The sequence below is a fragment of the Anopheles marshallii genome, chromosome 3 (assembly GCF_943734725.1).
Source record: "Anopheles marshallii chromosome 3, idAnoMarsDA_429_01, whole genome shotgun sequence".
In the NCBI taxonomy this organism is placed as follows: Eukaryota; Metazoa; Arthropoda; class Insecta; order Diptera; family Culicidae; genus Anopheles; species Anopheles marshallii.
Window position 1 is genome coordinate 53,125,361 of NC_071327.1, and position 27,645 is coordinate 53,153,005.

General features: G+C 43.7%; 2 protein-coding genes across 2 annotated transcripts; both read right to left on the minus strand.

The window, feature by feature from the left end:
* Positions 1-3,329: 3,329 nt before the first annotated feature.
* LOC128714990 (uncharacterized) lies at positions 3,330-7,124 on the minus strand. Its single transcript, XM_053809871.1, has 2 exons — positions 7,033-7,124; positions 3,330-5,034 (listed from the first exon to the last, which is right to left on the minus strand). The coding sequence occupies exons 1-2, from the start codon at positions 7,122-7,124 to the stop codon at positions 3,330-3,332; spliced, it is 1,797 nt and encodes a 598-aa protein (XP_053665846.1).
* Positions 7,125-9,611: 2,487 nt separating this feature from the next.
* Positions 9,612-23,142, minus strand: LOC128712804 (mucin-2-like). The gene is given in 23 exon segments (XM_053807677.1): positions 9,612-9,872; positions 9,946-10,041; positions 10,990-11,172; positions 11,242-11,331; positions 11,407-11,529; positions 11,596-11,811; positions 11,878-11,991; positions 12,070-12,258; positions 12,337-12,486; positions 12,554-12,739; positions 12,812-12,958; positions 13,017-13,223; positions 13,305-13,577; positions 13,643-13,744; positions 13,817-14,002; positions 14,080-14,124; positions 14,758-14,940; positions 15,015-15,287; positions 15,378-15,464; positions 15,545-15,628; positions 15,660-15,971; positions 22,451-22,494; positions 23,124-23,142. Coding segments are annotated over 23 exon segments (3,570 nt in total).
* Between the last annotated feature and the right edge of the window lie 4,503 nt (positions 23,143-27,645).

Below are 27,645 nucleotides of genomic sequence, written 5' to 3' on the forward strand. Positions count from 1 at the left end.
CCTGGCGAATATGTGAGCCTTTCGTACAATGATCCTACTTTAGCCAGCTATTAACCTACCTCACTGATGCAGAATTATATCGGTTTATTTTAAATGCTAAAGACACTAGCTAGAGTCGGGGTGGAATTGTAGCGCAATATTATATCAGAAATATTAATTGATAGAAAACACAATTTTAGCAATAAGAAAACTAAATACAGCAAGATCTATCGACGTTTCACCAGACAAAGTTCTTTACTACACATGCATTCTTAAAGAGAATGTTCTTATATTACTCTTACGTTGGGGAGAAAAAGGTATCCTCGACTAAAGGTATCATAACGCTGTAAATTTATATAACAAACCTCTCAAGAACTCTCTCGTATTCCAGAACATTACTCCTGACCACAGTGGCGGATCTAATGCTAGGCGGCCGCTTGGGGCCCCAAAGAACGTAAATGTGTAGGAAGGTTGGTATAGGATGGAAAAGTAGCCCACTTTCATAGCAGAAACTGAAGCATCAAATCCGTTAGAACGATCGCTAGTGCACGTGAGACAGATGAAATGGCAAGCCTCCTTCATCTCTCTCTCTCTCTCGCTCTCTCTCGAACTCCCCCGCTGACGGATACGAAATTCCCATGCAAACGAACCGTTTTTCGATTTCTGATACCAGGAGAGCATCCAAAACTAGAGGACACATTGATACTCCGGCAGCGTGCATATCGCTCATACGCTCTCGCATGTTATCATCGGACGGGATAGCAGATCTTCTCATACATTCACTACCAATATCGCATACTATCAAACTCGCGAGAACGATCGCTAGTGTAAGTGACACGGATGAAGTGGAAGGATCCTTCATCTCTCTCTCTCTCTCTCGAACTCCCCCGCTGACGGATTCGAAATTCCATACAAACGAACCGTTTTTCGATATCTGATACCAGGAGATCATCCAGAACAAGAGGACACATTGATACTCCGGCAGCGTGCATATCGCTCATCCGCTCTCGCATGTTATCATCGGACGGGATAGCAGATCTTCTCATACATTCACTACCAATATCGCATACTATCAAACTCGTGAGCACGATCGTTAGTGTAAGTGAGGCAGATGAAGAGGACGGATCCTTCATCTCTCTCTCTTTCTCTCTGGATCTCCCCCGCTGACGGATTCGAAATTCCATACAAACGAACCGTTTTTCGATATCTGATACCAGGAGATCATCCAGAACAAGAGGACACATTGATACTCCGGCAGCGTGCATATCGCTCATACGCTCTCGCATGTTATCATCGGACGGGATAGCAGATCTTCTCATACATTCACTACCAATATCGCATACTATCAAACTCGTGAGAACGATCGCTAGTTCAAGTGAGACAGATGAAATGGAAAGTATTCTTCATCTCTCTCTCTCTCAAACTCTCCCGCTGGAGGATTCGAAATTCCATACAAACGAACCGTTTTTCGATTTTTAATACCAAGAGATCATCCAGAACAAGAGGACACATTGATACTCCGGCAGCGTGCATATCGCTCATCCGCTCTCGCATGTTATCATCGGACGTGATAGCAGATCTTCTCATACATTCACTACCAATATCGCATACTATCAAACTCATGAGCACGATCGTAAGTGTAAGTGAGGCAGATGAAGAGGACGGATCCTTCATCTCTCTCTCTTTCTCTCTGGATCTCCCCCGCTGACGGATTCGAAATTCCATACAAACGAACCGTTTTTCGATATCTGATACCAGGAGATCATCCAGAACAAAAGGACACATTGATACTCCGGCAGCGTGCATATCGCTCATCCGCTCTCGCATGTTATCATCGGACGGGATAGCAGATCTTCTCATACATTCACTACCAATATCGCATACTATCAAACTCATGAGCACGATCGTAAGTGTAAGTGAGGCAGATGAAGAGGACGGATCCTTCATCTCTCTCTCTTTCTCTCTGGATATCCCCCGCTGACGGATTCGAAATTCCATACAAACGAACCGTTTTTCGATATCTGATACCAGGAGATCATCCAGAACAAGAGGACACATTGATACTCCGGCAGCGTGCATATCGCTCATCCGCTCTCGCATGTTATCATCGGACGGGATAGCAGAGCTTCTCATACATTCACTACCAATATCGCATACTATCAAACTCATGAGCACGATCGTAAGTGTAAGTGAGGCAGATGAAGAGGACGGATCCTTCATCTCTCTCTCTTTCTCTCTGGATATCCCCCGCTGACGGATTCGAAATTCCATACAAACGAACCGTTTTTCGATATCTGATACCAGGAGATCATCCAGAACAAGAGGACACATTGATACTCCTGCAGCGTGCATATCGCTCATCCGCTCTCGCATGTTATCATCGGACGGGATAGCAGATCTTCTCATACATTCACTACCAATATCGCATACTATCAAACTCATGAGCACGATCGTAAGTGTAAGTGAGGCAGATGAAGAGGACGGATCCTTCATCTCTCTCTCTTTCTCTCTGGATCTCCCCCGCTGACGGATTCGAAATTCCATACAAACGAACCGTTTTTCGATATCTGATACCAGGAGATCATCCAGAACAAGAGGACACATTGATACTCCGGCAGCGTGCATATCGCTCATCCGCTCTCGCATGTTATCATCGGACGTGATAGCAGATCTTCTCATACATTCACTACCAATATCGCATACTATCAAACTCGTGAGCACGATCGTTAGTTCAAGTGAGACAGATGAAATGGAAAGTATTCTTCATCTCTCTCTCTCTCAAACTCTCCCGCTGACGGATACGAAATTCCCATACAAACGAACCGTTTTTCGATTTCTGATACCAGGAGAGCATCCAGAACAAGAGGTCAAATTGTTTCTCGTGTCGATCTTGTGCATCATGTTTCTGTTCTAGTTTCGCATTAATCAATTCGGAAGCCGTTGTATGAAACTTTTGCGGATGGAAGAATTTCTCTGCTTCTTCTGATCGACCAAAACCTCACCCGTTTTGAAATAAGGGTCCCAACTACAATTCCTCCTAGGGCCCCCAAGGACTTTGATCCCCCACTACATGAGAGAAATGACGAATGTACAGCATGCACACTTCTTCATGGAGTGCATGGAGTTCCCAAACTAGCAAGGGAGTCATATAAGGAGTTTATAACAATGTATTAACATACTAACAGCAATCAGTAAACAAATTGATCACCAATAGATAACTATTTCGAGCTACTGTTCCATCTTCAATTACTCCTTTTAATGCACATACTCCCAGCCTACAGTTACGCTTACCCTAGAGTTACTACGTCCATTAGTACACCATATAACCTACGAAATGCCCCAATGTTCCTTCACACTCGCACCCCTCCGTTCCACGCGTTCCTGCTGGTACGTTCATCACTGGTCCACCGACTAAAGGATGGTAACGGTGGTGGTGGATTGCGCCCCAACGGTACATGATCGAAGTTGATCTGCGTTGGAATTTCTATCGATTTGATCACCTCCACCGTTGATGCGACCGGTGCCATCGTTACAGGTGGTGCCTCGCTAGTAATTTTTACCCGCAGTTGCTGCTGCTCTTCACCCTCGTTGAGCACGATCGATTCCAGCGATGAAGGCGTTGGGTGGTCGTGTTCCGATTCCCGACGTTCCGCCACCTGAGAGATCGGTTGGTGCCGGGGATAGATGTTAAAGTGAACCATCAAACGGCCCGGTGCGATAAACGGTGCGGAAAAGGGTGGAATGCGTGGCGGTATACGACCCTCCTTCCGGAAGTAGTTCTCACCCTCGTACTCCTCACTTCCAGCCTGTCCGAATACCGCCCGGAAGGGTTGCGTTGGTGAAGGTCGAACACGCTGCTGATACGGTGCTAGCTGTGCGAAGGTTTGTTCCGGCCATGCCGGTGGTGGTTGTCGGTACGAATTCCGGTAAGGATTTCGAAGCCGCTTCCTATATCGCTGTTGCTGATGGTGCTGTGCAAATCCTTTACTGCCCGGCCCTACAATCGGCATCGGTTCGAGATTGAGCATCACCGAGAAGGGCATACCACGTGTGGACCACTCATCACTTTCCGGTAGTTGGGTGCTAGCGGGCGCAAAGCGAAACTGTTCCGTCGCGAGCAGATTCACCTCGCTCGGGTTGGAAGGTTTAAAGTTGTACAGCCGGTCGGGTTGTAGCTGTTGGTTTATCAACTGCGGCGCCTGCAGATGTACTTCGCGCGGACGTTGCGAAGCCGCCCCGAACAGCGTCGTTATGTCGCCCTCCTTGCGCGGATGTCGATAGATACCGCTGAACTTAACGCGATGATTGGGATGCACCGGGTGATTAAATTCCGCCGGTTGAAGTGAGGGATTGTGCGGATAGTTGTAGTAGAGCATATGATGCTGTTGGAGTTGTTGCTGCTGTTTGCGCTTGGCCAGCGTTAACTGCCGGACAATGTCCTGCACGCTGGACGGTGTCCAATCGTTTGCCAACGCCTTCGTCGTACGGTTTACACGCGGCTGTTGAAACCCGATCGGTACCAGTCCGTTTATTGCCACCTGGAAGGGTTTCGGCTCTACAGTCAGTGTGTCTCGACGCCGTTCAGCTTCTTCACCCGCGGGAGGATTCGCTTTCGTTTCCTCCCATGACGTTGATGGCCATTCGACTGCACGTGAAGGTGGTTTAAGAAAACGAGCCGGCAGCACTACCAACCGATCACGTCCATTAGGTGATGCAGAAGATCTGGTGGGCTTTTCATCTGCACCGTAATATCTTAGACGGCGTGTTCGCTTCATAGAAGACTCGTCCTCCTGCGAAGTGTTGCTCCCCGTCGATGGTAAACCCGAGGAAAGCGGTGTCGTTAGGATGGTGTTGTACCCGCCAGCACTCGGTTCAATAGCCGTCTCATTGGTGAAGCTGGTTTCGATCAACATCTGACGGGATCTGCGGTCGGCCTCGTGCACAATCATGAACAGCGTAAAGAAGGCCACAAATGCCATCGCTAGAATACTGTACAGAGCGATCTTTCGATGCTGGTGGTTCGGTTTACGCAGCACATCCTTGGGTGATTCATATCTACAGGGAAAGCACAACGAGAGATAAACATTCCGTCATCAGTTATTAACCATTAAACTACAAAACTGCAATTCCTCTCCTCATTAGCAGTGTGGAGGAACTTTCTTAAAAACTCGTTTACACATGAAGTCAAAGACAAAGACATAGTGCCTAACATGGCAATGCTGCAAGTACGGCTTAGCTAAACGCGTAACTTTCAAAAAGCACCCAACCGTAGTTGCATACTCTATGAGTTGGCAACAAGTGATAAATGGAAGTTAAATGACTGTGCTTTCGAATAGGCAAATAAAGACAGAACAATAGACAGAATAAACAATAATTATTCGAAAATTTAAATGGCTTCTCAAAACGAAAGAGACATAAATCTAAACATTTAGCAATACAGCTGATAATGTAGTACGCGTACGCAACTTGAAATACTGTAAACTCTAAAAGAATAAAGATTCAAATGTAACTAATAAATAAAAATATCAGATAAGTGCAAACAGCAGTTAAGTTGATGATGATGACATGTAAGTACAAATAAAAAAAAATTAAGGTGAGATATACATCCACAAAAGCTCAACATTAGGTCACATTTTTAAACGAAACACTACGTTATATAGTGTTGGATAGTGTTCCAATTTAGAGCGGTCCCGGTGGTGTATTGGTGGCGGCGCCGGTCTTCGCACGGCAGGACCGATAAAAAAATTATCTGGACCAATCTTCCGTAGCAAGGGTAACATGGTAAAAATAAATCTGGTAAGATAGATTATGGCGTGCATGACCCGTAGTAGATAGACCAATAAAAAGTTATGCAGTAATACACGTAAAACATTTTTAAAACACAATAATTGACGGAATCAAAAAAGCATATTTTGTGGTACCGTCTGACAATTCACTACAAACCATCGGTATTCAAAAATTGTAAAAATTGTGTTGAAAGAAGACTTTTCAATATAGTACAGGTATTCCCCAGGATACGCTATTAAAATGGACCGCTATAGCCGGGGAAATCCGCGTATCTCGAATTTCCGCGTAATACGAATCCGGGACTAAAATCGTTTATACTTCAAAGTTAGAAAGTTGACTTCCTTCTCTGCACTTAATTTTATCAGCAAACCAGGCTACTTTTTGATAGAGTACATTAAAATAAACTAAAAACAAATGTTTTGTATAATAAAGAAAGTTATTTTAGACCAATTTAACACCTTTTAGTTGAGATTTTGTATTATAAACTAAATAAGCTGTCAATTTTGCAAAAACCGCGTATCTCCGAATCCGCGTATAAGAGGAACCGCTGCCTTGGAGACCATAAAATTTCTATGACGAACATTTAGAGAAGAATTTAAGTTATCATAATTTTGCTCCATCAAACTTAATTAAGATGTTATTTAAAAAAAAAACATAAAAAATATTAAAAATTATCATTTTCAAGGATTCGTTACTGTTTTAATTCCCAATAAAATGATAAAACTTAACCGTTGAGATATGGTTGGGCATAACATTATTAGAAAATAACGAAATAATATTGTTTTGCAATGGAAAAATAGAGTTTTTATTCTTAAAATATTGATTTCTGAACATCTCTAAATGAAATTATGTTCATTAATATCCTATTTTTGGACTTTTCTAGTCATCATTTAAGTTCAGACCTATAAATGACATGACCATTGAAATACAGATTTCATACACCTAGGATATTATGGGTTAAACACGAAAGTCGTAGGACAAGTATTTGTAATCCTGATTATCTGATAAAAACTGTGAACTCTATTGTTTCAAGGAATTGCAAATCCTTGGTTATCTTTTGAGGAAAATATTCGTTTGATCATAATGGATCTGGTGGATCTGCATGGCGATTTCTTAACCTCTTGCTTTAACTGATTATATTTAATGCATGCTCTTTTAAAAATTTACCCAGATAACCCTGACATCTCAAGCCACGGGAAAATGAAATGAAATTGTTTTTAGATTTTATCTCATTCAATTAGAATTCTCAATAATGATAAAACTCACTTATAGACCGCTCCCAGCTGCGACAACCAATTATTGCTGTATGCCTTCACGAACCCATGTCCACTGCCGGCAAGTTTTCTTTCGTTAAACATTCTGCCTCCAGCTGTACCGTTCAATTTTTAACCAGCTAAGGATCTTGTACGATCTTCACAGAACTGATCATTCACATCACTCTTAACTATGCTCTAAGAACAAACATTTCACTGTTTCACAGAACAAAAGCTTTGATATCGCGCATTCTCCACAGTCACAAACCACGGGCACAATAACCATCACCGTGGACACCGTGCCGTGTTCAACGTCGCAGCGAAACTGTCACCAGCGGTGCTACAATTCGGGCCACAAAGCAACCTTCCTGTTGCAGGCCAACAGCACCACAGACCGGGCGCGCACGCATGCATGCAAAACGGGCCTTACTGCTGGCAGGCGTTCGTATTCGACCACGTATGTGAAGATTTAATTCATGGCTGTCGATATGGCCGCGTGACTTACTTGTCTCGCGCAATCTTCAAACGCACCCTAGCATGCATACATGTAGTATCTACCTGCCGGTATCAGGGGACCGAGATCCACCATGGTTTCGATTTTGTTTCGAGCTTAAGCAAACACTTTTCCTTCCCATTCCGCGTAGTAGTACCGGCACCGGAACACCTGTTGCGTTGTGTTTATTATACGGCCGTCATTAACTTCCCCCACTCTGGGGAGCGATTCATTCCCAGCACGATTTTCTCACTAGCGTGCGCCTAGTACGAGGTGTTGTGGCGTTGCGTGGCTACGCTTTCCAACTTCTACAACCGCACAAAATCATAAAACGGAAGCTAAACACCATCTTCCGGCCCCCGGCGGACTGTCCCTCGCACTGTCACCGTCTGTTTCTTATCGTGCTTTTGTAATCGTCTGCTACCTTTGTGGGTTTGCTGCAGGAATCTTTAAGTGACACTTCAATTTACCTACGAGAATATCGCACGCCCGTTGTCTATGGCACTGGGTCTGAGCAATACCCATTGGAGGGCTCGTTGTAAGAGACCGTGAAGCGAATAATTACCTTCCAACACACACACACACACAAACAACAGGCAGCGACTATGCTTCTGCGAACTTTGAAGACAAGTGTCGGAAGTGTGGTGTGCTAAGTATTCGACTAGGATGCCATGGTTTCGTGTTTGTTTAGCTGCCAGAAACCAGCCACCACAAAGATTTACTTTTATTCCAATGCTTATACGATACTTTTCTTGTGGGCGAAGCAGTCTGAGGGTTTTTGTTTTTTGTTGCAATCTTCGGGATCTTCAAAACCTTCTCCTTCTATGCGCCAACTATCGTTAGCTTTTGTTTTCATTTGTTCGAAAAATGTGAAGACACCATGTTCATTTAACACCAACTTCCATCAACACCAGCAGGGTCATCTTTTCTTTGGTGTGTTTTGTTGAAACATCAGCATACGAACGAAGTGACATCATTTTATGCGGTTGCTTTTCTTTCCACCCCACATAACTGATTCCAACTGTCCGTCCACAGCCATACGCTGGCCAAATTGTGTCGGTTGGCTCCTTATGCTTTCTACGTACGTTCGGTGGTAATCGCTGATTCTCGACCGATTCGCGACGAGCTCCACATTACTTGCGCTTTCGTTGGAGATCTGGGTGGAGAACCCACCCAGGAGTGGTTGGAGGCAAGGCGAATTGGGTTGAATTTCGTTGATAGAATATTAATGTACCCAGCCCCCTTTCTGTTGGCAGTCGTCGGTGGCTATCGTCCCTATTCGCTTGCATCATCAATGATCGCGACCGCGATTTTCTGCTTAAAAAAAAACACTCAGATAGATAACAGTATGGCCGTTTTTCGTACGGTGGGAACATAAACATAAAAAATAACATCACATAAATTTAAGTGGATAGGTCATACAAAAAACTGGCAACAAAACAGGCATGTAAGACGAAATGGGGCAACTACTACGCTAACACAACAAAACAAACGTACGAAAATGTTATAAAATTATTTACCTTTTCTCTTGTTGTTTCTTTATTCCACTGCTTCATTATTAACTTTTCTCTACGGGTACTATTTTTCTGCACGATTTTCGAACACATCTTCAATTATTATAGAGAGAAAAAAGAACGGAAGAGCGAAAGATCTACATACTACTGGCCTCTCAACACGGGAATGTTGTTCGTTTTGACTAACTTATTCAATGTTTGATGAGTATTTTCCATACACACTTGCTTTCTCCATTACAGACTTCATTCATCTCGTTACCGTAATCTAAATAAATCATTTTGTTACCAATTAAGAAAGGGGAAACACATGAAACTTGGACATTTAAAAACAAAAATACGGAGAAAAGATTAGATTGCTTTCTGGGTAGTCTAGAACACGACGATATTCTACTAGCTATGCCTTAAACTATGCGAAAACAGACGAATCGACGTTACCGATGTACACAGCACATACGCACAAAAACACAGACATATTAAACAAAGGGGTAGGAATGTTCAGGCGAAAGGACAATGAAATACAAGGTTCTGGTGGGATGGGGAGAACCAAAAGGGATCAATAAAACAGGAGAGATTGATGAAGCGTTCCTAGAAGTTAAACGGTATGGCTGGCTTAGGGTAAGCATAGCCGGTCGTTTCCTCCGGTGGCAGATATTCGGGCGCGAGCGTTGTCCGGACGGTGGTGGTCGGAATCTTTGGTGGCAGTGTGAGTGGGTTGGACGGTTTCGGATAATCATAACCGCAGGTACCGTCCGGATTGAGCTCCGATTCGCTGCAACCCTTCACCGTTGTCGTAGTTGGCCGAGGTGTCGTCGTCGTAGTGGTGGGTCGTGTGGTGGTTGTTGTGCGCTACAAGTAAAATTTCATGATAACATTAGCAAGAGGGTCGACATAAAATACTTTAAACAATTCTGATCATTACTCTCGTTGTGGTCGATGGTGGAAGGTATTCCTGGGGCGGTGTTGTACGGCGTGTTGTTGTAGTTGTTCTTGTTGTGGTCGTTGTGCGTCGTGTAGTCTGCAATAAACATTGATATTGACATTTAGATTAATGTGATTGAAGTATGCATTTCAAAGTAAAAATTTCGAAAGGCTAGGAAAAAAAAACTTATAAATGTAACTAAATGCAATAAAGTTTTCTGGAATCCTATGCTCAGTCTCAACACCCTACCCTACTACCTTGCGCCAACTAGTTGTAGCTAAAGTTAAACCCAGCGGGACCAAATATGCTGGCTCAGGTTAGGTCAGCTTCACAAGGGCCTTAGCAATCGACTAATGTTCTGTTTTGGCACTAGAACTATTAGAACAGTTCCTGCGTTTGAGGTTTAGCGACGGAAGATTTAATATCCGCATCTGTGAAGAGTTTGGGATCTTTGGTAAAACGGATACAGCCCGTCAAATGAAATGAATTCTTGCTAAAAATTCTTGGAATAAAAAATGAAAGTTGGATACTCCAGAACACAGGCTTTTCACATATTTTCCTTTTCGCTGATTGTTAATCACAAAAGGAACATCTTTAGGAACATGATGTTGGAGTCATCAATGCTCAGCTTCATGATAGAGGATGACTCGCACCAGAAGTTGTAACCATATTGTATCAAACGACTTTTAACACCTTTTTGACTTTTTGAGGAATCCAGGGTTTGTTTCACACTATGACCTTTCTCCAGAAGGAAGATGATATTTTACATTACGTATTGCATCTTTCTAACGGATACGAAGCGTCTCTCCATGTACAACTTCTTTGCGTCACTGTGAAGCCTACAGTTCGAACAAACGAGCAATTGCTTGACTATTTTGGTAGCTGTTACTAATTAACAAATAACATTAACAAATATTGTCTGTGCACAATAGGATAGTTACAAAAGGCGACAGGCGACCTGCAGGTGACTGGAAACTTGTACAAAAAATCTAAAATTTTTCGTGTTTTTTCTGAATGCACACGTAAGTAACCATCCTGTCTTACCGTCGTAGGTCTCGGTGTGGTGGTTGTTGAGACACGATTCGGTAGCGTAAAGGATTCATCAGGTTTGGGATAATCGTATCCACAGCTTCCATCAGGATTCTGTGCGGACAGTGGACATTTAGTCGTTGTCACTACGCGCGTAGTCGTAGTTGGCCTGGTGGTTGTTGTTGTGCGGCGTGTGGTCTAAAATAGGATGGGAAACTCATATTAATGTCTATTGGATAATACTATTTTACAGCTACTATGACATACTGTTGTCGTTGGACGCTTGGTGGTTGTTGTACGCCGCGTTGTAGTCGTTGGTGGTAGGTACTCCACAGCTGGTGTCGTTCTCCGTGTGGTCTGGAAAGTTATTTAAAAAAATGGTTATACCAATTCATGTTATACAACAAATTTTCCTGTTTCTCTTGACATTACCGTTGTCGTAGGACGAGTAGTGGTTGTTGTACGACGTGTCGTTGTGGTCGTTGTTGGTCTACGGGTAGTAGTTGTAGTCGTTGGTGGTAGATATTCCTGAGCTGGAGTCGTCCGGCGTGTAGTCTAAAACCACAAAACCCATTATAAAATATATTCTCAACAGGAAACATTCTGATACCATCTTCGTACCGTTGTTGTTCGTGGCGTGGTTGTAGATACACGGTTTGGCAAGGTAAATGACTGATCCGGCCTCGGATAGTCGTATCCACAGCTTCCGTCAGGATTTTGGGCCGACACAGGACACTTTGTGGTTACTACTGGAGGTCTGGTTGTCGTTCTACGGGTAGTAGTCGTCAATCTGGTGGTGGTTGTGGGCCTTGTGGTGGTGGTTGTCCGGCGTGTGGTCTAAAAGAAACAAGCCAAAATTAGTTCATATGTAATGAAAAAAAGTTTACTCAATATTTTCATTACCGTAGTTGTTGGGCGGGTTGTCGTTGTCGTTGGACGACGTGTAGTGGTCGTCGGAGGTAGATACTCCTGTGCCGGTGTTGTTCGGCGAGTAGTTGTCGTGGTAAGTCGTGTTGTCTGTGGAAATAAGAAATAATGAAATATAAAACATTGATCACAAACGAGATCTTTTTCATAAAATGATCATTTAATTACCGTAGTTGGCCGTCTTGTGGTAGTGGTAGACACTCGATTGGGCAAGGTAAACGACTGATCCGGTTTCGGATAATCATATCCACAGCTTCCATCGGGATTCTGTTGCGACAGTGGACACTTCGTTGTGGTTACGATTCTTTGCGTCGTCCTTGTTGTGGGCCTTGTTGTAGTTGTCGTTCTTCTGGTGGTCTGTATTATAGAATAAAAAATATCGTGTCAAACCGATTATCAATACGATAAGGAGCGGTTTAGCAGTCCGTTGCTCACCGTTGTCGTTGGACGAGTAGTAGTAGTTGTACGTCGCGTGGTAGTTGTTGGCCTGGTTGTAGTTGTCGTACGACGAGTTGTTGTACTCGGAGGAAGATATTCCTGAGCAGGTGTAGTTCTTCGTGTTGTCGTTGTAGTACGACGGGTTGTCTGCAAATAAACCAATTGTATTAACACCCATTTCTTAAAATGATTGCTATTACACATTCCAACGTACAGTGGTTGGTCTGGGTGTTGTTGTCGATACACGATTAGGCAGCGTGAAAGATTGATCCGGTTTCGGGTAATCGTATCCACAGCTACCATCGGGATTCTGAGCAGATGGAGCACACTTCGTGGTCGTTACGATGCGCTGTGTCGTTCTAGTCGTTGGCCGCGTAGTAGTTGTCGTTCTTCTTGTTGTCTACAAGTTAAACAAAACAATGAAATAATCATAGCAACTTAACTTCTTTTATTTGAACACATTCGCCCATACCGTAGTGGTTGGGCGTGTTGTGGTCGTTGTACGCCGTGTAGTAGTTGTTGTTGGCCGTGTCGTTGTTCGGCGTGTGGTTGTTGTCGGGGGAAGATATTCTTGTGCCGGTGTGGTTCTCCGTGTGGTAGTCGTCGTGCGACGGGTGGTCTACGATTGTAATAAAACTGTTAATCTAATTCTATGTAATCATTTGGCAATTTCTTACCGTCGTTGTGGGCCGTCGGGTAGTAGTTGTAGAAACTCTATTGGGCAGCGTAAATGATTGATCCGGTTTGGGATAATCATAGCCACAGCTTCCATCGGGATTCTGTGCCGAAGGAGCACACTTCGTCGTCGTTGCAACGGGACGCGTTGTTGTTCTTCGTGTTGTTGTAGTTGTTGGGCGTGTTGTTGTGGTAGTGCGACGAGTTGTCTGATAAAAAAGGAAGAAAGATAAATGTGAATATTCGAAAGACATTAATAATTAACTCCCTAACTCTATCTGATATCGTACCGTTGTTGTCGGACGAGTGGTAGTCGTTGTACGTCTCGTTGTGGTTGTAGGAGGAAGATATTCTTGTGGTGGCGTTGTCCTACGAGTGGTGGTCGTTGTGGACACACGGTTCGGCAGTGTGAATGATTGATCCGGTTTAGGATAGTCATAGCCACAGCTGCCATCAGGATTCTGATCGGAAGGAGCACATTTTGTGGTCGTTACAATCCGCGGTGTAGTTGTTCGACGGGTTGTTGTCGTGGGCCGTGTGGTGGTGGTTGTGCGACGAGTTGTCTGTAAAAAAATAAAGCATTAGGAAAAACGATTTCGAGTTCTTCAAATCAATTAATAAAACATACGGTTGTTGTGGGCCGTGTCGTTGTTCGCCGGGTAGTTGTCGTAGGAGGTAGATATTCCTGAGGTGGCGTTGTTCTACGAGTTGTAGTTGTACGACGAGTAGTCTATTAAAAATCAATTTTTACAATTAATCAATCTAAAAACCAATCATTTTAATTATCATGCAGATCACACACCGTTGTCGGTCGGGGCGTTGTAGTGGATACCCGATTCGGCAGCGTGAAAGATTGATCAGGTTTGGGATAATCATAACCGCAGCTTCCGTCCGGATTCTGGGCGGAAGGAGCACACTTGGTCGTCGTCACTATCCGTTGCGTTGTTCTCGTTGTTGGCCGGGTGGTGGTTGTCGTACGACGCGTGGTCTGGCGAATAAAAAGAAGCACAACATTAAGCATAATTATACATTCATCGTGATTTATTCGAAAAAATAAAAACTCACCGTCGTTGTTGGCCTTGTGGTGGTTGTCGTCCTACGGGTTGTTGTCTAAAATATAATGTAAAACCAAAGACATCATTAGATTATCATAAAGTTTCCTGACGGTTGTAAAACGACCGCACCAAAAAGCTGTCAATGCTACGGCAGCATAAGTGTTTCTTTGTGAAGATCACAAGAGCTCGACATTTCCTAATTTCTAGACTTTGCTCAGTTCATATTATGTCGAAATATAAAACGCCAAATTTTGAAGAACATTTTCCTACCTTCAACAGGAACCAGCTCCCTGTATCATAACCAAAACAAGCGTTAATTTATTCACAATTCAATCTCTAGATGGTTCGTCGAAACTTGTTTGGGTCGATTAATGCCAAAACTAGTGAACATCCCTACTCGAAGGGCACCCAAAACTGTTCCATTTGCAAAGGGGTTCGCATTGTTCGCATACCAATGACGGGTGTATGGAATTCGTTAAAGAATGAAAAGCAAATACAAACTTGTTTGTTGATCTTTCGATCAGATGTTACGCAAGTAAAACGGAAGTAACGATTGTCAATACGTTCCAGTAGAAGTGTAAAATTGTGTACCGACCAATGCTGGAAGTAAATATACCTGTTTGCTCATCACAAACACCTCTGCACCTGAACTGAATATTATCGAAAGAAGGGCTATTGAAATTCCTACCGTTGGTCTTGGCGTAGTGGTGGAAACACGATTCGGAAGGGTGAAGGACTGATCTGGCTTCGGATAGTCGTAGCCACAGCTTCCATCAGGGTTCTGGGCCGATGGTGGACACTTGGTGGTCGTTGTGGTGCGTCTCGTTGTTGTGGTCGTGGGACGCGTCGTTGTGGTGGTTCTTCGTGTTGTCTGAAAACGAAATCATGTCGTCACTTTCGGTAAATATTTAGCAAACGCATTGTTCAAGTGCGCAAAGATCGTACCGTTGTTGTCGGACGAGTGGTAGTCGTTGTACGTCTCGTTGTGGTCGTAGGAGGAAGATATTCTTGTGGTGGCGTTGTCCTACGAGTGGTGGTCGTTGTGGACACACGGTTCGGCAGTGTGAATGATTGATCCGGTTTAGGATAATCATAGCCACAGCTGCCATCAGGATTCTGTGCGGACGGTGGACATTTGGTCGTAGTTACGACACGCGGCGTAGTTGTTCTCCGCGTTGTTGTCGTGGGCCGTGTGGTGGTGGTTGTGCGGCGGGTGGTCTAGAAAAGGAAAGGTCAAACCAAACCACTGTAAAACTGCTGCAAGAGGTCCATAACAAACAAGAATGATTTCCAACTGTGCGAAATTACCGTTGTTGTGGGACGGGTAGTTGTTGTCGTCCGACGGGTAGTGCTCGGCGGGAGATACTCCTGCACAGGAGTAGTACGACGAGTAGTCTGTAAAAAAGGGCAAGATGCACAATTGAAGTTAGCGATGAATGATCCCATACGGTTGACATGTTTACATCCCCACTTACCGTTGTAGTCGGACGCGTCGTAGTGGTCGTTCTTCTCGTTGTGGTCGTCGTTGGACGTGTAGTGGTTGTTGTCCTACGTGTCGTCTGCAACAAGGACAGAATCAAATCAATGAACAATCAGTGCCAAAGCTGCTATCTAAACTTCTCGCCTTACCGTTGTCGTTGGTGGAAGATACTCATTGGGCAGTGTAAAGGATTGATCTGGCTTTGGATAATCATAACCACAGCTTCCATCCGGATTTTGATCCGTTACCGCACACTTGCGAGGTGTGGTTGGCTCCTCAAACGGTACTTTTGGTTTGTCGTAATGGTATCCATCGTCCTGCAGGATATTGTTGCTGGAGTAACCCCCACGCAGTAGCGTAGAAATATCGGCCCGAGCAGTTCCAACGGCTAACAGCACACCAAGCAGTATGGTAGTGCTCTTCTAAGGATTTCGGAAAAAAGAGATAACGTACAGTTGAGGTTAGTAAACTAATGACCGAGAAAATAACTTCCCCCACAACCGATCAGCCGGTAGCCAACTATCAGAAGCTCGTCTATCAATAAACACACGCCCTCTTCTCGGTGCTTTACAGACACACTTCGAAGTCAAGGGTTAACTCGAGACCCATCCGGTTAAAGGCCCCATGATTAATCGCCTCCAGGCAACGATCTGCAAAGTCATTCAGAAACGGGGCAAACCCCTGTTGAAGCGCCGTGCTGGAAGGTGTTAAATCATAAGCGCGCGGGAAGGTCATGTGGCGGGATGTCAACCGGGCCGAACCATTTGTAACGCACCGTTGACAGGTTCACGTCACATCGATAAGGAAGATATGGACATACTCGGTGTGATGGGACACGCGATGCGTTTAACGTGCCCGTTAACGAGCGTAGTGTATATGGAGTTTACAGCTCCGTTCTCACCGTTTCCTCCGGTGGTCCTTCTGTGCGCGCTGTGAGGTTTTGCAGAGAGAGAGAGAGAAAGGAAGAGCCCTGGTAAAGGCTAAACGTCAAGGTCTGTCAAGGTCCAACGGCAAGGTTCTACCGTGCGCAAGGAGCGTCACTATTTGTCTAATTTACGATCGCCTATAGCATCTGCCGGTTTGGTAAGATCCAACCCACCACGCGTGTATGCGTATTTGGAGGCGTATTTTGGAGGCTCCACGCGTATTTGTGGAGTTATCTACGAAAAGGCATTCCCTGAAACTGACGTACCGACCACTTACGTTACAACTGCGGGGTCTCGGTAGCTTCCTTGCATTGCTTCCACTTCCCCACACGGAATGAAATTAATTTGCTCAAGGTCCATCACATACCTTTAGGTGACGGTTCCGTTGCGCGATCGATCCTTACTTTCGATTTCCACTCTATCGCGTTTGCCGATCGTATGAGCTCGTTTCAAGAAATGATCGATTGTGTAATGTGTACGTACGCGAATTTATTTGCAATCCTGAACGAATCCCACGCGATGGTCGACGGAGACGCGAGCGAAGATGATCTTTATCTTTACTTTGTATATCGCTAATGAGTGTTTGCTTTTTCTTCTAGGGCCCCCGTTCTGGAGAACTAGTTTGCTGTACATGCTTGGGCGAAGATATATCGATCGGTGGGAAATTAAATGCTAATTAGTATTCTTTGTCAAACAAACGATTATATTTCTAGCTTGATATACACTATTGAGGAATCTACAAAAGATCCAAACAGTTGTAACGTCCTTTGCAGCATCTCGTCATTTTGCATCATATTTCTTGGATTATTTTTAAACGTTTTTGCGTGTATAAATATTGAAGATGGTTTATAAGCAGTTTATGAGTTGTACATGTCTAATAGAGGTTATGTTCTACTCATTAAAGATACCCTCTAAAATTGCCAATTGAAATATAATTCCTCCCTTGCGCAGGTGTTTGATTAACATTTAATTGCTATTAATTTTGATTAATACAACCATCATCTAAGCGGTGAGTCCAATCGCCTTGAACACTCCACACTTTACTCCACGCTGACCTACATACCGACGATAACGGCATACATACGACGATACAAAGTAAAGCGAGAATACTGATGGGTAAACGTTGCCCATCCACCATTGATAATGGTGATGGTAATATTAGTCAAATCAACAGCGTACGTGATCGCGACAGATCGTCGGAACAGTTGAAGTTAAAGAATCTTTATGCTTGGCTTTTTTTATCGCAATACCGGACGATGTGTTGGCGTGTAACGACCAGACTTTGGTATCTTCCTTCACAACCCCAACCTTGAAGTGTGCAGAAAAGCATTAGATTTGTGTCTTGCCTTTCCGACTGGTTCTTCTCAGAGCGAGTAGATCGTTCATTTATTTTTTCAATTATTATCAGTTCCACAGTGAAGAACAGCTGGAAGGTTACTGATATTAAGAAGAGGTTTTTTTTTATTCCAGTAGCAACAGTATAACGCTGTACGTCACACCACCCGAGACAATCTACAAAAGCTGTTCCTTCCCTACCATAAGGTCGCTCGGAATCTTACCTCCAATGTATGTAGTGAAGATTTGTCCGATGACGATCATCAGACAACCGTTCGCTATTCACCGCTTCTCGACACAACATACAGCCGAGAACATTAACAACGCTCGGCAACAACAATTACTAATTACTTTCGATTATCGACCACTTATGAATAGCAAACAGATGCCCCGGAGGCAACCTCGCATGCGGTTTCAGGTGAACGAAATCGCGGAAAATAAGGCGCAACATGGGAAGCGACGGTACACCGACGGGTCACAAGTATTAATGTACACACACGCAAATGTCGCACGGTCGAGTCGGGTCGGGCGGCTGCCGGCAATACGAGACGTCCGCTTGATGCTCGTAGGTGTCATCAAGTGCGGGTAGTACATGAGCGACCAAAAGTCATAATCGCACGACCATGGTTCACATAGGTGTTGTTCTTGCCGAAAGGTATGCAAATAATGACCCACTTCTGGAGCGGTTCTACGGGCGTCTGTTGTTTTTTTGCGTGAAGGAGGCAATGTTTACCTTTCATTTCGTTTCCTTCTCCCTCCCTTGGCGAATAGTGTTGAGGCATTTTAGCATATCGCAACCACACACAAGAGTTTTCAAAGATTGAAATTCTAATTTTATCTTAGTTTGTGAGAATGGTTAGCATCCTAGAGAAGTCTTGGAGATTAATATTCTAAGAATAAATATTAAAACATTTAAAAATTGTGCTTTCTCTAGATACGCTCAGGCGAAGAAATTTTTTGAATACGAAAAATCAAGGCTAAGAAAACAAATTTTATCGTGCTGTCGACCCCTTTTGCTCTACAATTAACCTCATGAAGTCATACGGTGCAGAATTAGTGCAAAAACATGAAAGACTTCAACGCTGCCTAAAGCGACGAACCCGACATTCACGTGATTGTAGTACCAGACAGCTACAATTAGTTGTTATTTTTTTTTTTTGGTAAGCTCTTCAAAAAACTAAAAAAAAAATAGATAAAATTGTCTAAATTAACCTCATCATCAAGAGTTGTTGAAAGAAGATGTGATTAACACATCTAACAGCAGGTCATAAATAGGACACTATCTGCATCACTTCACGTTTACATCAGTGGCCACCGTTTCAACGACGTCTTATGACAGGGAGTTAATGATGATCATTCGAGATTGACCATACCGGCCATTTTGCGAACTTGAACATACCCGGTATGGACACTAAAGGATGCAACGAATTAGATGCTACGAGTTGAAGAATTGTTTTTTTCTTTACGAGTCTGTCTTACCGATCTAACCTCGAACTGTAATTTCTTGTCGCACAGCACCCCACCATATGGAACGCAATCCGTTCACCCGGTGGCGAGGCAATCGCGTACAGAAAACCGTACAGGACATATCCACCTACTAGTGGTAACCTTCCCATCTTCCCATCTACCTCGGCATGTTTCGAAGGTCACATCCTGCAGTGGATGATCGGTTAACCCCTACCGTAGCAAAACAAACCACCACAAACACTGAACCAAAACCAGTTAATGTAACGACCAGCATCTCGCGATGTCGCAGCCTTAATAAAGATGATGCTCGTTACGCAACCGCACCAGTCAAACGGCATGAACGCATTATAACTGGTTCGGCAGGGCTGTGCGACGCGTTCGAAAGATCGTCCCTCGAAGGGCACAATGGTTTCGATTCGGCGTCTGTCAATAGTTCACCCACTAGACACTGGGCGCTTGTATGGGAAGGAGACGAAGACGAGCAGTTTGCCTTCTAAAAGATGGGATAATAAATCGATTTCTGATAAAAGTCATCGGTAAATTGATTCTTCATTAGTAAAGAAGAAGGTGTACGGCATACGTACTTATTATGCTGCTAAATATGATGTTCATTCGATTGATTAAAGATCCATTCATTTTCGTTCTTAGCCCCAAGATATGGTGCCTATTAGTTTTGTGTTCCTTTCAACCACAACAGCATATCTTAATTAAATTAAATAAACCATTTCCATAATGATCCTCGGATGTGCATTTCTCACCATAACCCTTCTCACTTCTCGTGATGTTTGCGATCGTCCACGATAAAAAGACATTAACCTAATGATCCTCCAATTCGCCCAAAGCGCTCCAAAAAATAGACAAAACAAACTGGTATAATGCTCAACCTTTTGTCTCCACGCTTGATTGAAGTGCTATTTTACTGATGACAAAAGCTCGTCTCAAGTGGACAACTTCGCACCGTTACGGTTCGATTCGATAAAACCGTCCTTCGGCCAATTGAGTTCCTCTGTCCGGGGGCTCAGGACGGATGACAGAATCCCACCAATCTTGGGCGTCATAAAGCAGCGCAGAAGACGCATGTTGTGCATTATTTGTTTGCCCGATCTTAACTCGACCGTGATCAAGCCCGTGATCGGCCCACGGGTTGGAAATTAACACGACGTGAGTATGCAGCCGCAGGTGAAGAAGAAATAGATCCGGTGGTTTGAGTGCGATGATACCGATTCAAGGTCACCATCGGTAGATGCTAATGGAATTGTCAAGTATGCGTGTGACGGGTGGTGATATCGGCCACATGGGCATCCCTTTCCCTTTCTAACGACATTTGAAAGAGAATTTCAAGTAACGTTGGAAACACGAAAAAAAACTGTTAAAACAGTGGTTAAGAAAATGCATAGACGATGCACATGTATGTTATACAAGAATTTTTGTATGCGTGACATCTGTGATATAAAATAATTAAATAATGATCTTCAGTTTTTTTTTTTTAATATTAAGACCAACTCATAAACATTGAAATAAAAAATGTCATAAAACAACTCATAAATTATTTGAATTTCCAAATTATAAAAAAAAACTTCTCAACCAAAAGGGAAAATAAGAAGAATATCCTAAACCTGTATCATAATTAACCTAATGGGATATGCACAAATTAACCACTGAAACTGCATCTAATTGCATAGCTTCACGATACCATCTCAACACATTGTTTTCCATTTAATCATGCTATGTCTATTTCTGGTGCTGGTTGCAACGAAACCGTTCCTTTACAAAACCAAGAAATTTCCCTTTCCGCCTATCTTTCACCGCTCCGTACCTAATCTTCCGGCAAACAAATCGCACCTTACTCAGTTACGGTCATTGGTCAAATTACGACACGCAACATCAACCACTGCCAGTGCCCATATCCTACACATGCGGACGACAAATTGCTGAGCCGATTTGCTATCTTAATTGAATTATCTACCAGAACTCACACGACATCCAACGCATGAAGTGAAGCTGGAACGGGAGGTGAAGGGTTCCCTTTCGGGGGGCGCTTCACAATGTCTGTCACCCTGGCTGTGCGGCAAGAGTCACACGACACGAAACCAACCACCATTAGCCGAAACTGCCAACCACACCACACGCACGCACCCTTCGGAAACATATGGAGTTTTTCCGGTCGTTTTGGTCCAAGCGTCGGATTGCGCCGCAAGAGAGCCACCTATCTACACCCCAATGTGTGCGCTTAATCTTTGTCACCTTTTGACATGAATCGCTGGGTTGCGATTGAGCCGCAGGAACAGAGAGCTAGAGAGAGAGAGGGGAAAAAATGGGACCACCAAAACGGGAACTTTGCACAATCGCATCTGCAACCTAACCGAAATGCACAAAACCACCATCATCTATTGGGCTAGTGGGTTAGCGGGGAAACACATCCACATGCCCAGTTTTCGCTGAAGAAGATGGAGAGACAAAAAAAATGCACCCGGCACAGGCACAGGTGAGTTTGAATGTAATCGCGTGGGAAACATTGTCACCATCGTCGTTGACGGGCCGCCAAGATGCGAGCGGAACAGTGTCATGGTCCAGCCCTGCAGGTTGTACTTTTACCCGAATTGTGTGCATATAATGTTTTTTTTTGTAAAAATATCTTTAAACATAACTTCTTAAAGATCTCTCAATCAAGAATTTTTTTTTCGAGAAGCATTGATATCCGACACCTTGCCAAAAAAAAGGCAGAGTAAGAGTGACAAATACATTTTAACGATCATTTGGGCAGGGCCTGCAAAGCGTACAAGATACGATCATTACTGCAACGACACCATCAATATCCCGACGCACGATGAAAGTAATAGATAGCGAAAGATTTGCAGTCGATAAAAGGACCACCAAACGATGAAAGCTATCTAATCTACGAGATTTTTTTCTCAACTGCGAAACGACGATTAAATTAATCGACAGCCACAAAATTTTGATGCTTCTAACAACGCACACACCAAACAGTGGAGTGGAACATCGCCCCAAAGTTCGACGACCCGCGCACACATCTGACGTCAACAAGAACTTAAAATTTGTGCGCGATTTTGCATGCACAGATTCGACCACATGGTTGGTGTAGATAGGCCCCAAAGCAACAGCAAAAAATTACACACACTCATAACATTTGCACAATTATTTGACAAACATACCTCCAGCGAGTTTTTGCTGTTTGTTTCAAGTTTTCCCGCCTTATCTGCGCAGAAACCGGGCGAAAGAGCTAGATTAAGTTAACGATCTTTCTTTGTGGGGTGTGTTGATGTGCTTAGAACGAGTTTACCGGGGCTAGATCAGCTTTTTGCCGGAGATTGGTTGCTAGGATAATAGGATTAGTATGCCGCCACACACTTTTATGAGCGATCGTGCCAACAGAATGAAATGAATAATGTAGAAAAAATGAAGCCAGAAGCTTTGGCTTACACGAAATTAACCTTAGAATGAGGATAGGAATCGTAGCACAAGGAAATAATCCTCCAATGTAGGTTCAAAATATATGGGATGCGTTCAAAGTCTTTGGAATCGGCGGCATCTTGGAGATCCTATTAACAGAACACAGTCATCAAATGACTTATATTCCATTCTGCTTGTTACTCATAGATTAATGATGACTACATTCAGGTTTTTTCTGTCGTACTCCATAACTGAAGTCTCTTCATAGAATGATCATTTATCTCTTCTAATTGTTGTATTGTTGGTTGCAAATGATTTGATATTGTTTATTGCTGGAACTGTACTGGGATTTCTGATGCATCAGTTGTATGATTCACACTCTCCCCTGCGCATATCTGCACCTATCTTCTGGAAAGCTCCTTCTCGATAGCTCACTCATCTCGGTCAGATTCATCTTACTGCTCAAGACGGAATTTTTGTCGACTAATTCCTAATTAGAACATTCGAACTATGTCAAATTGAAATGCTTATTGGATGAATGCTGGCAAATACTTATAGATTTCATTTCTTCGTAAGAACGGCCTGGCCGTATCGACTTTTATTACCACGTAGCCGCATAGTCAGTGAAGACCGTCACCGCTACCATCATGCCAGCGGACCGCCCTACTTATAAATTTAAAATATAATAATATATTTGTAATATATTATTATTTATTATTTACAATATAATATTATAGGTAATATAGGCCGAGTACATCCGGGATAAGGTCACCTTTCACTGTTTGGAGAAGAAAATGAAGACATTTGTTGACAACGATTGTTAATTGTATCTTAAATTAAGCTACCTTTAGTTATAAGCAATACGGCCTGGTCGTTTTTTGTGAATAAAAAATTATAGGTTATGTAGAAAGTAGATAAGGATGAAGGAGTAAAATAATATTAAATACCCAAAACAGAACTGCGCTGTTGAGGTTCGCGTCTCAGGATATTATTGGATGAAACTAACTTCAAAGGAATTTAAAGACGATCCCAATACAACACTTATAATCTGTTTCATCTAGCCGTTTCTAACCTTGATCAGTAAAACGCATTACAAAATATGTCACGATATGATCATTGCAACACGCGGCCCTACCGCATCGCACGAAACATTGTTTAGCGTATGCTCACCATCGCGCTGAAGTTGATTGACAAAATCCGACTCCACATAAACATCACACACACACACACACATACACTTCAGACGTCAAAATGTCGATAATTGTTATCAGACACTCCTAAACAACACCCCAACAACCGATGCGACCTTAACTCCTTGAGCGAGACAGCATCCTGCGGCCATTTCGAACGATCCAGTTTCGAAAATCAATCTCAAACGAAAACAAAAGTCTCCCAACCGGTTGTGATGGCGCTGGCCGAGAGCACGTACGTTACAACCTGTCTGTATCGCATCGTGCGACGGCGATGTCACAGTGACCTATCCGATCTCCGTAACCCTCGGTGTTCATGGTCTCCCTTTCGGCTTATTAGCATCTCGATACGGGAGATACCGAAAGCGATCTTCCCGCGATCTTCGCGCATGCCTGTGTCAGTGTCATGTATCGCTTCTAGTCGTTCATCCTAACAGTTATATAACGAATCCGCACTCATTCGAGCTCGGTTTTTTGAGGTCGGCCCACAGCACATTCAGGCCGGTGATCTGGGCCGGTGCACAACTGACCAACTTGTTGCAATCTGGGCGCTAGGGTTATGGATCCCGCCGTTGCCACTGGGACTTTGGGGAAATGCAACGACACGCGACTGGGTGTTCTCCCACATCAAATCAAGCCACGACAACACTGGCGATACAGTCGGTTACTGGGGCACATAAACGACCCTGGTGCGCTGATAACACGCTGGAACACAACCTGCGCCCTGATGCAAGACGATAGGGTGATAGGTGGAGTCACCCCCGGCGCTCTCGAACCGCGCTGCAAGTGGGGAAGAAGCATTAGCATAACCAAATATCAATCATCCATATTTATGAGACCAAACATACGCCGCCAACATTATGAGCCTCGTTGTCTAAAATCTTCACCAAGACGCTTTGCCTCCTCCTATCAAATTTTGCGCGCGGTGCCCTGTCGACGGTAAGCGTAGAATAGTGCGTTGGGTGACAAATCGTATTGCTCGGCTATTTTTTGTTTGTTTTGCTTTATATCTTGACCCCAAGAAGTACGCAAGAAAAACGGTCCACCCACAGGAGTTGTTCGCAAATCCCCAAGTTGTCAGCTGGTGCAAACCCAAAATGATAATGAAGTTTCCATGTTGCGGTCCCTTTCGTTGCTCTAGCGGCCGCGTTGGAGCCACACGATCATATTTCGCATTCCAACCCCTCGGTGGTGGTGGGGCGCGTAGGAAACCTGGGTGATTGTGTGCAGCGTGCAATCATTGCACCCACTCCACCATCCCACCATTGCCAGCAGTTGCTTTTGTTTTTGTCACCACACTTTTGACGTTTGCGGATCTGCTTCGGCCGGCTCGGTCGGTTGATCAAACAATGAGCTCGTTATGCATTTTACCGCTGACACGGTACAAACGGTCCGTTTAAAAGAAGAAAATTAAACAAATCTTCTCAAGCCATTGAAACGAACTGCTCGATATTGTGTGTTTGGCAAAGAGAACTCAGCCGCTTACCTCGGTGGAAGGAATGCAATCTCTATGAGCGTGTATGGCATTTTCGACCATGGGTTTTAGGTAACTGCGAGCTGCAGGTTACATAATCAGGAAGCGTTTGGTAGGACAAAAACAAACAAAAATGACACCATTTTTTTTAGGAAGGTGGTCTAAATGTTTCATTTCTCTTAACCCTTAACACATCTCTTATCGGACTTTGATCGTAAAGAGATGTAATTTTAAATACATTCTAATGCATTGCAATTAATCTACTTTGAGGCAACTGACGAAACTTGATGAACAATTTTAGCTAATTTCATACTAAAGTTTGACAGGAGGAATAAATTAAAAGTATTATTTCGTCAAATAATATACAAATAATTACCGCTTGTACATGTGAACTAATTTTCGAAAGCACTTTGATATATCTTTCTTTAAGTTCAATTTACCATTGCTCACAAATTTTAATGAAAATAAAAACATTTGCACGTTTAATTAATCTACAAAACACAACTTGTATATCCATTAAAAAATTAACAAGTAATTCGAATCTCATCCTACGCACGTTAATCAGAACAATCAACTCTAATGAACATTGTTTCGCCCCAAATGAAGACGAGTTGTTACATCCAGATCTCATCTAGGCATTATTAACTGTGACGAACCTCAAGCTTGAATAATTAACACACTGGATCGCGAAGGTCCTCGCAAGAATCACCCCGGCGTGGGTCACCGCCGTCCCATCATCTACACATTCCCACTCGGGAGACTGTGAATCATTCCAAGGATTCTTTATCAATAACAACCTCCGTCAAGGTGATGTATAAAATTAGAAATTAGAAAATTCCCCCAGCAGGTGACTCATCTGCGACTGATATCCTGATGCGTTTAATCCCGTGTTCGCTCAACGTGCAATAAAACAAATGGTACGTAAAGTCGCTGTTTTGTCTCAATCAGAACAATATTTTTCGCGTCTTCTTTGTGGAAGACTTCTAAGCAACTGAAGAGTACAATCCGTTTTCTCTTGCGCACAATCTGTAGTAATCGAAGCGCAACATTTGCATAAACAACACATTCACCGTAAATCATGACAATTTATCCATCATTTCTATCTATATACGTGCTGAAGGAGACGCTCTAGCTGACACCCTCCAGCAGTACAAGTAGCAGCAGCACAACTGGCCAATAATGACGGGTTGGTTCTATAGCATCGACCAAGTGTCTCCGGTACGCCAACACGAGCCAGATGATCAGAACGGACGTATAATGAGTGGAAGTCGTCACGAAATATCAACATTCTTCCCTTCGCAAACGGGTGACAGATCGCCAACCATCTGCGATATATTCTACTAGACACAGACCAATCTCACACACCCACACATACATACAAATGCACGCACGCACGCATTCCACAGAGGCCTCCTACTCGGACATCGTGTCTAGCATCCGGATGCGAAGTGTGAGAACGACTCGATTTGAAGGCGCCAATCCTGGAGATGACGCGCCCGGGACGTGTCCTGCGTTTTTTTGTCACAGGATTGACTCACTGAAGATCCCACCACCCAAAATCCAGAAACAAAGTCCTCTTGAAGATGACATCCTCTTCCATCAAGGCACTTTAGTAACATGAACACGTCGGTGGACGTGCTCGACATACACACGTGCCGTCTTCGCGCCTTTTGACCACATCACTTTTCATTCTATGTGACCAAAGACCACCGTCCACCGCAGCACAACTCACCATTTTCAAGCACCACGGCGGCAAATGCACAAGCCACTAGTTTGGCAGGATGTTCACAACAGGAGAATGTTTGAAACCGCGCGAAAACAATTAATCCATAAAGTTGACGTCTCTCGTACGGCTACAATCACACTACGGATGGCACCTGTTTCTAATAATAAGTACTGTTCTATCACGGTTACACCTGGCAGTGATATGTTAAACGTTCACAAATTCACTTTTTATAGCAACATTCGCATCACTAGCTTGGCACACACCGTACAGCGCACACCTCGAGCACACGAGATGTCCCCACGCGCGGAGTGGACACACGAAGAACGATCCAAAACGCGCCAAAATCCACAGCGGACTGAAATGCGCTGCGAATTTCAAAGGCTTATTTATACAACTTCCCATCATCTGCGGCCCGCGACGGGAGATGATGACGATCTCTCACTATGGTGAGCAGATGAGTCTCAGCGGAAAGCTGTCGTTAAGCGTGCGGGCTGTGTCGCGCGACATAAAGGTGACCCGTTGTAACACATGATGGTAGTAAGGGAGGTTTTAGGGTCAAATAAATCA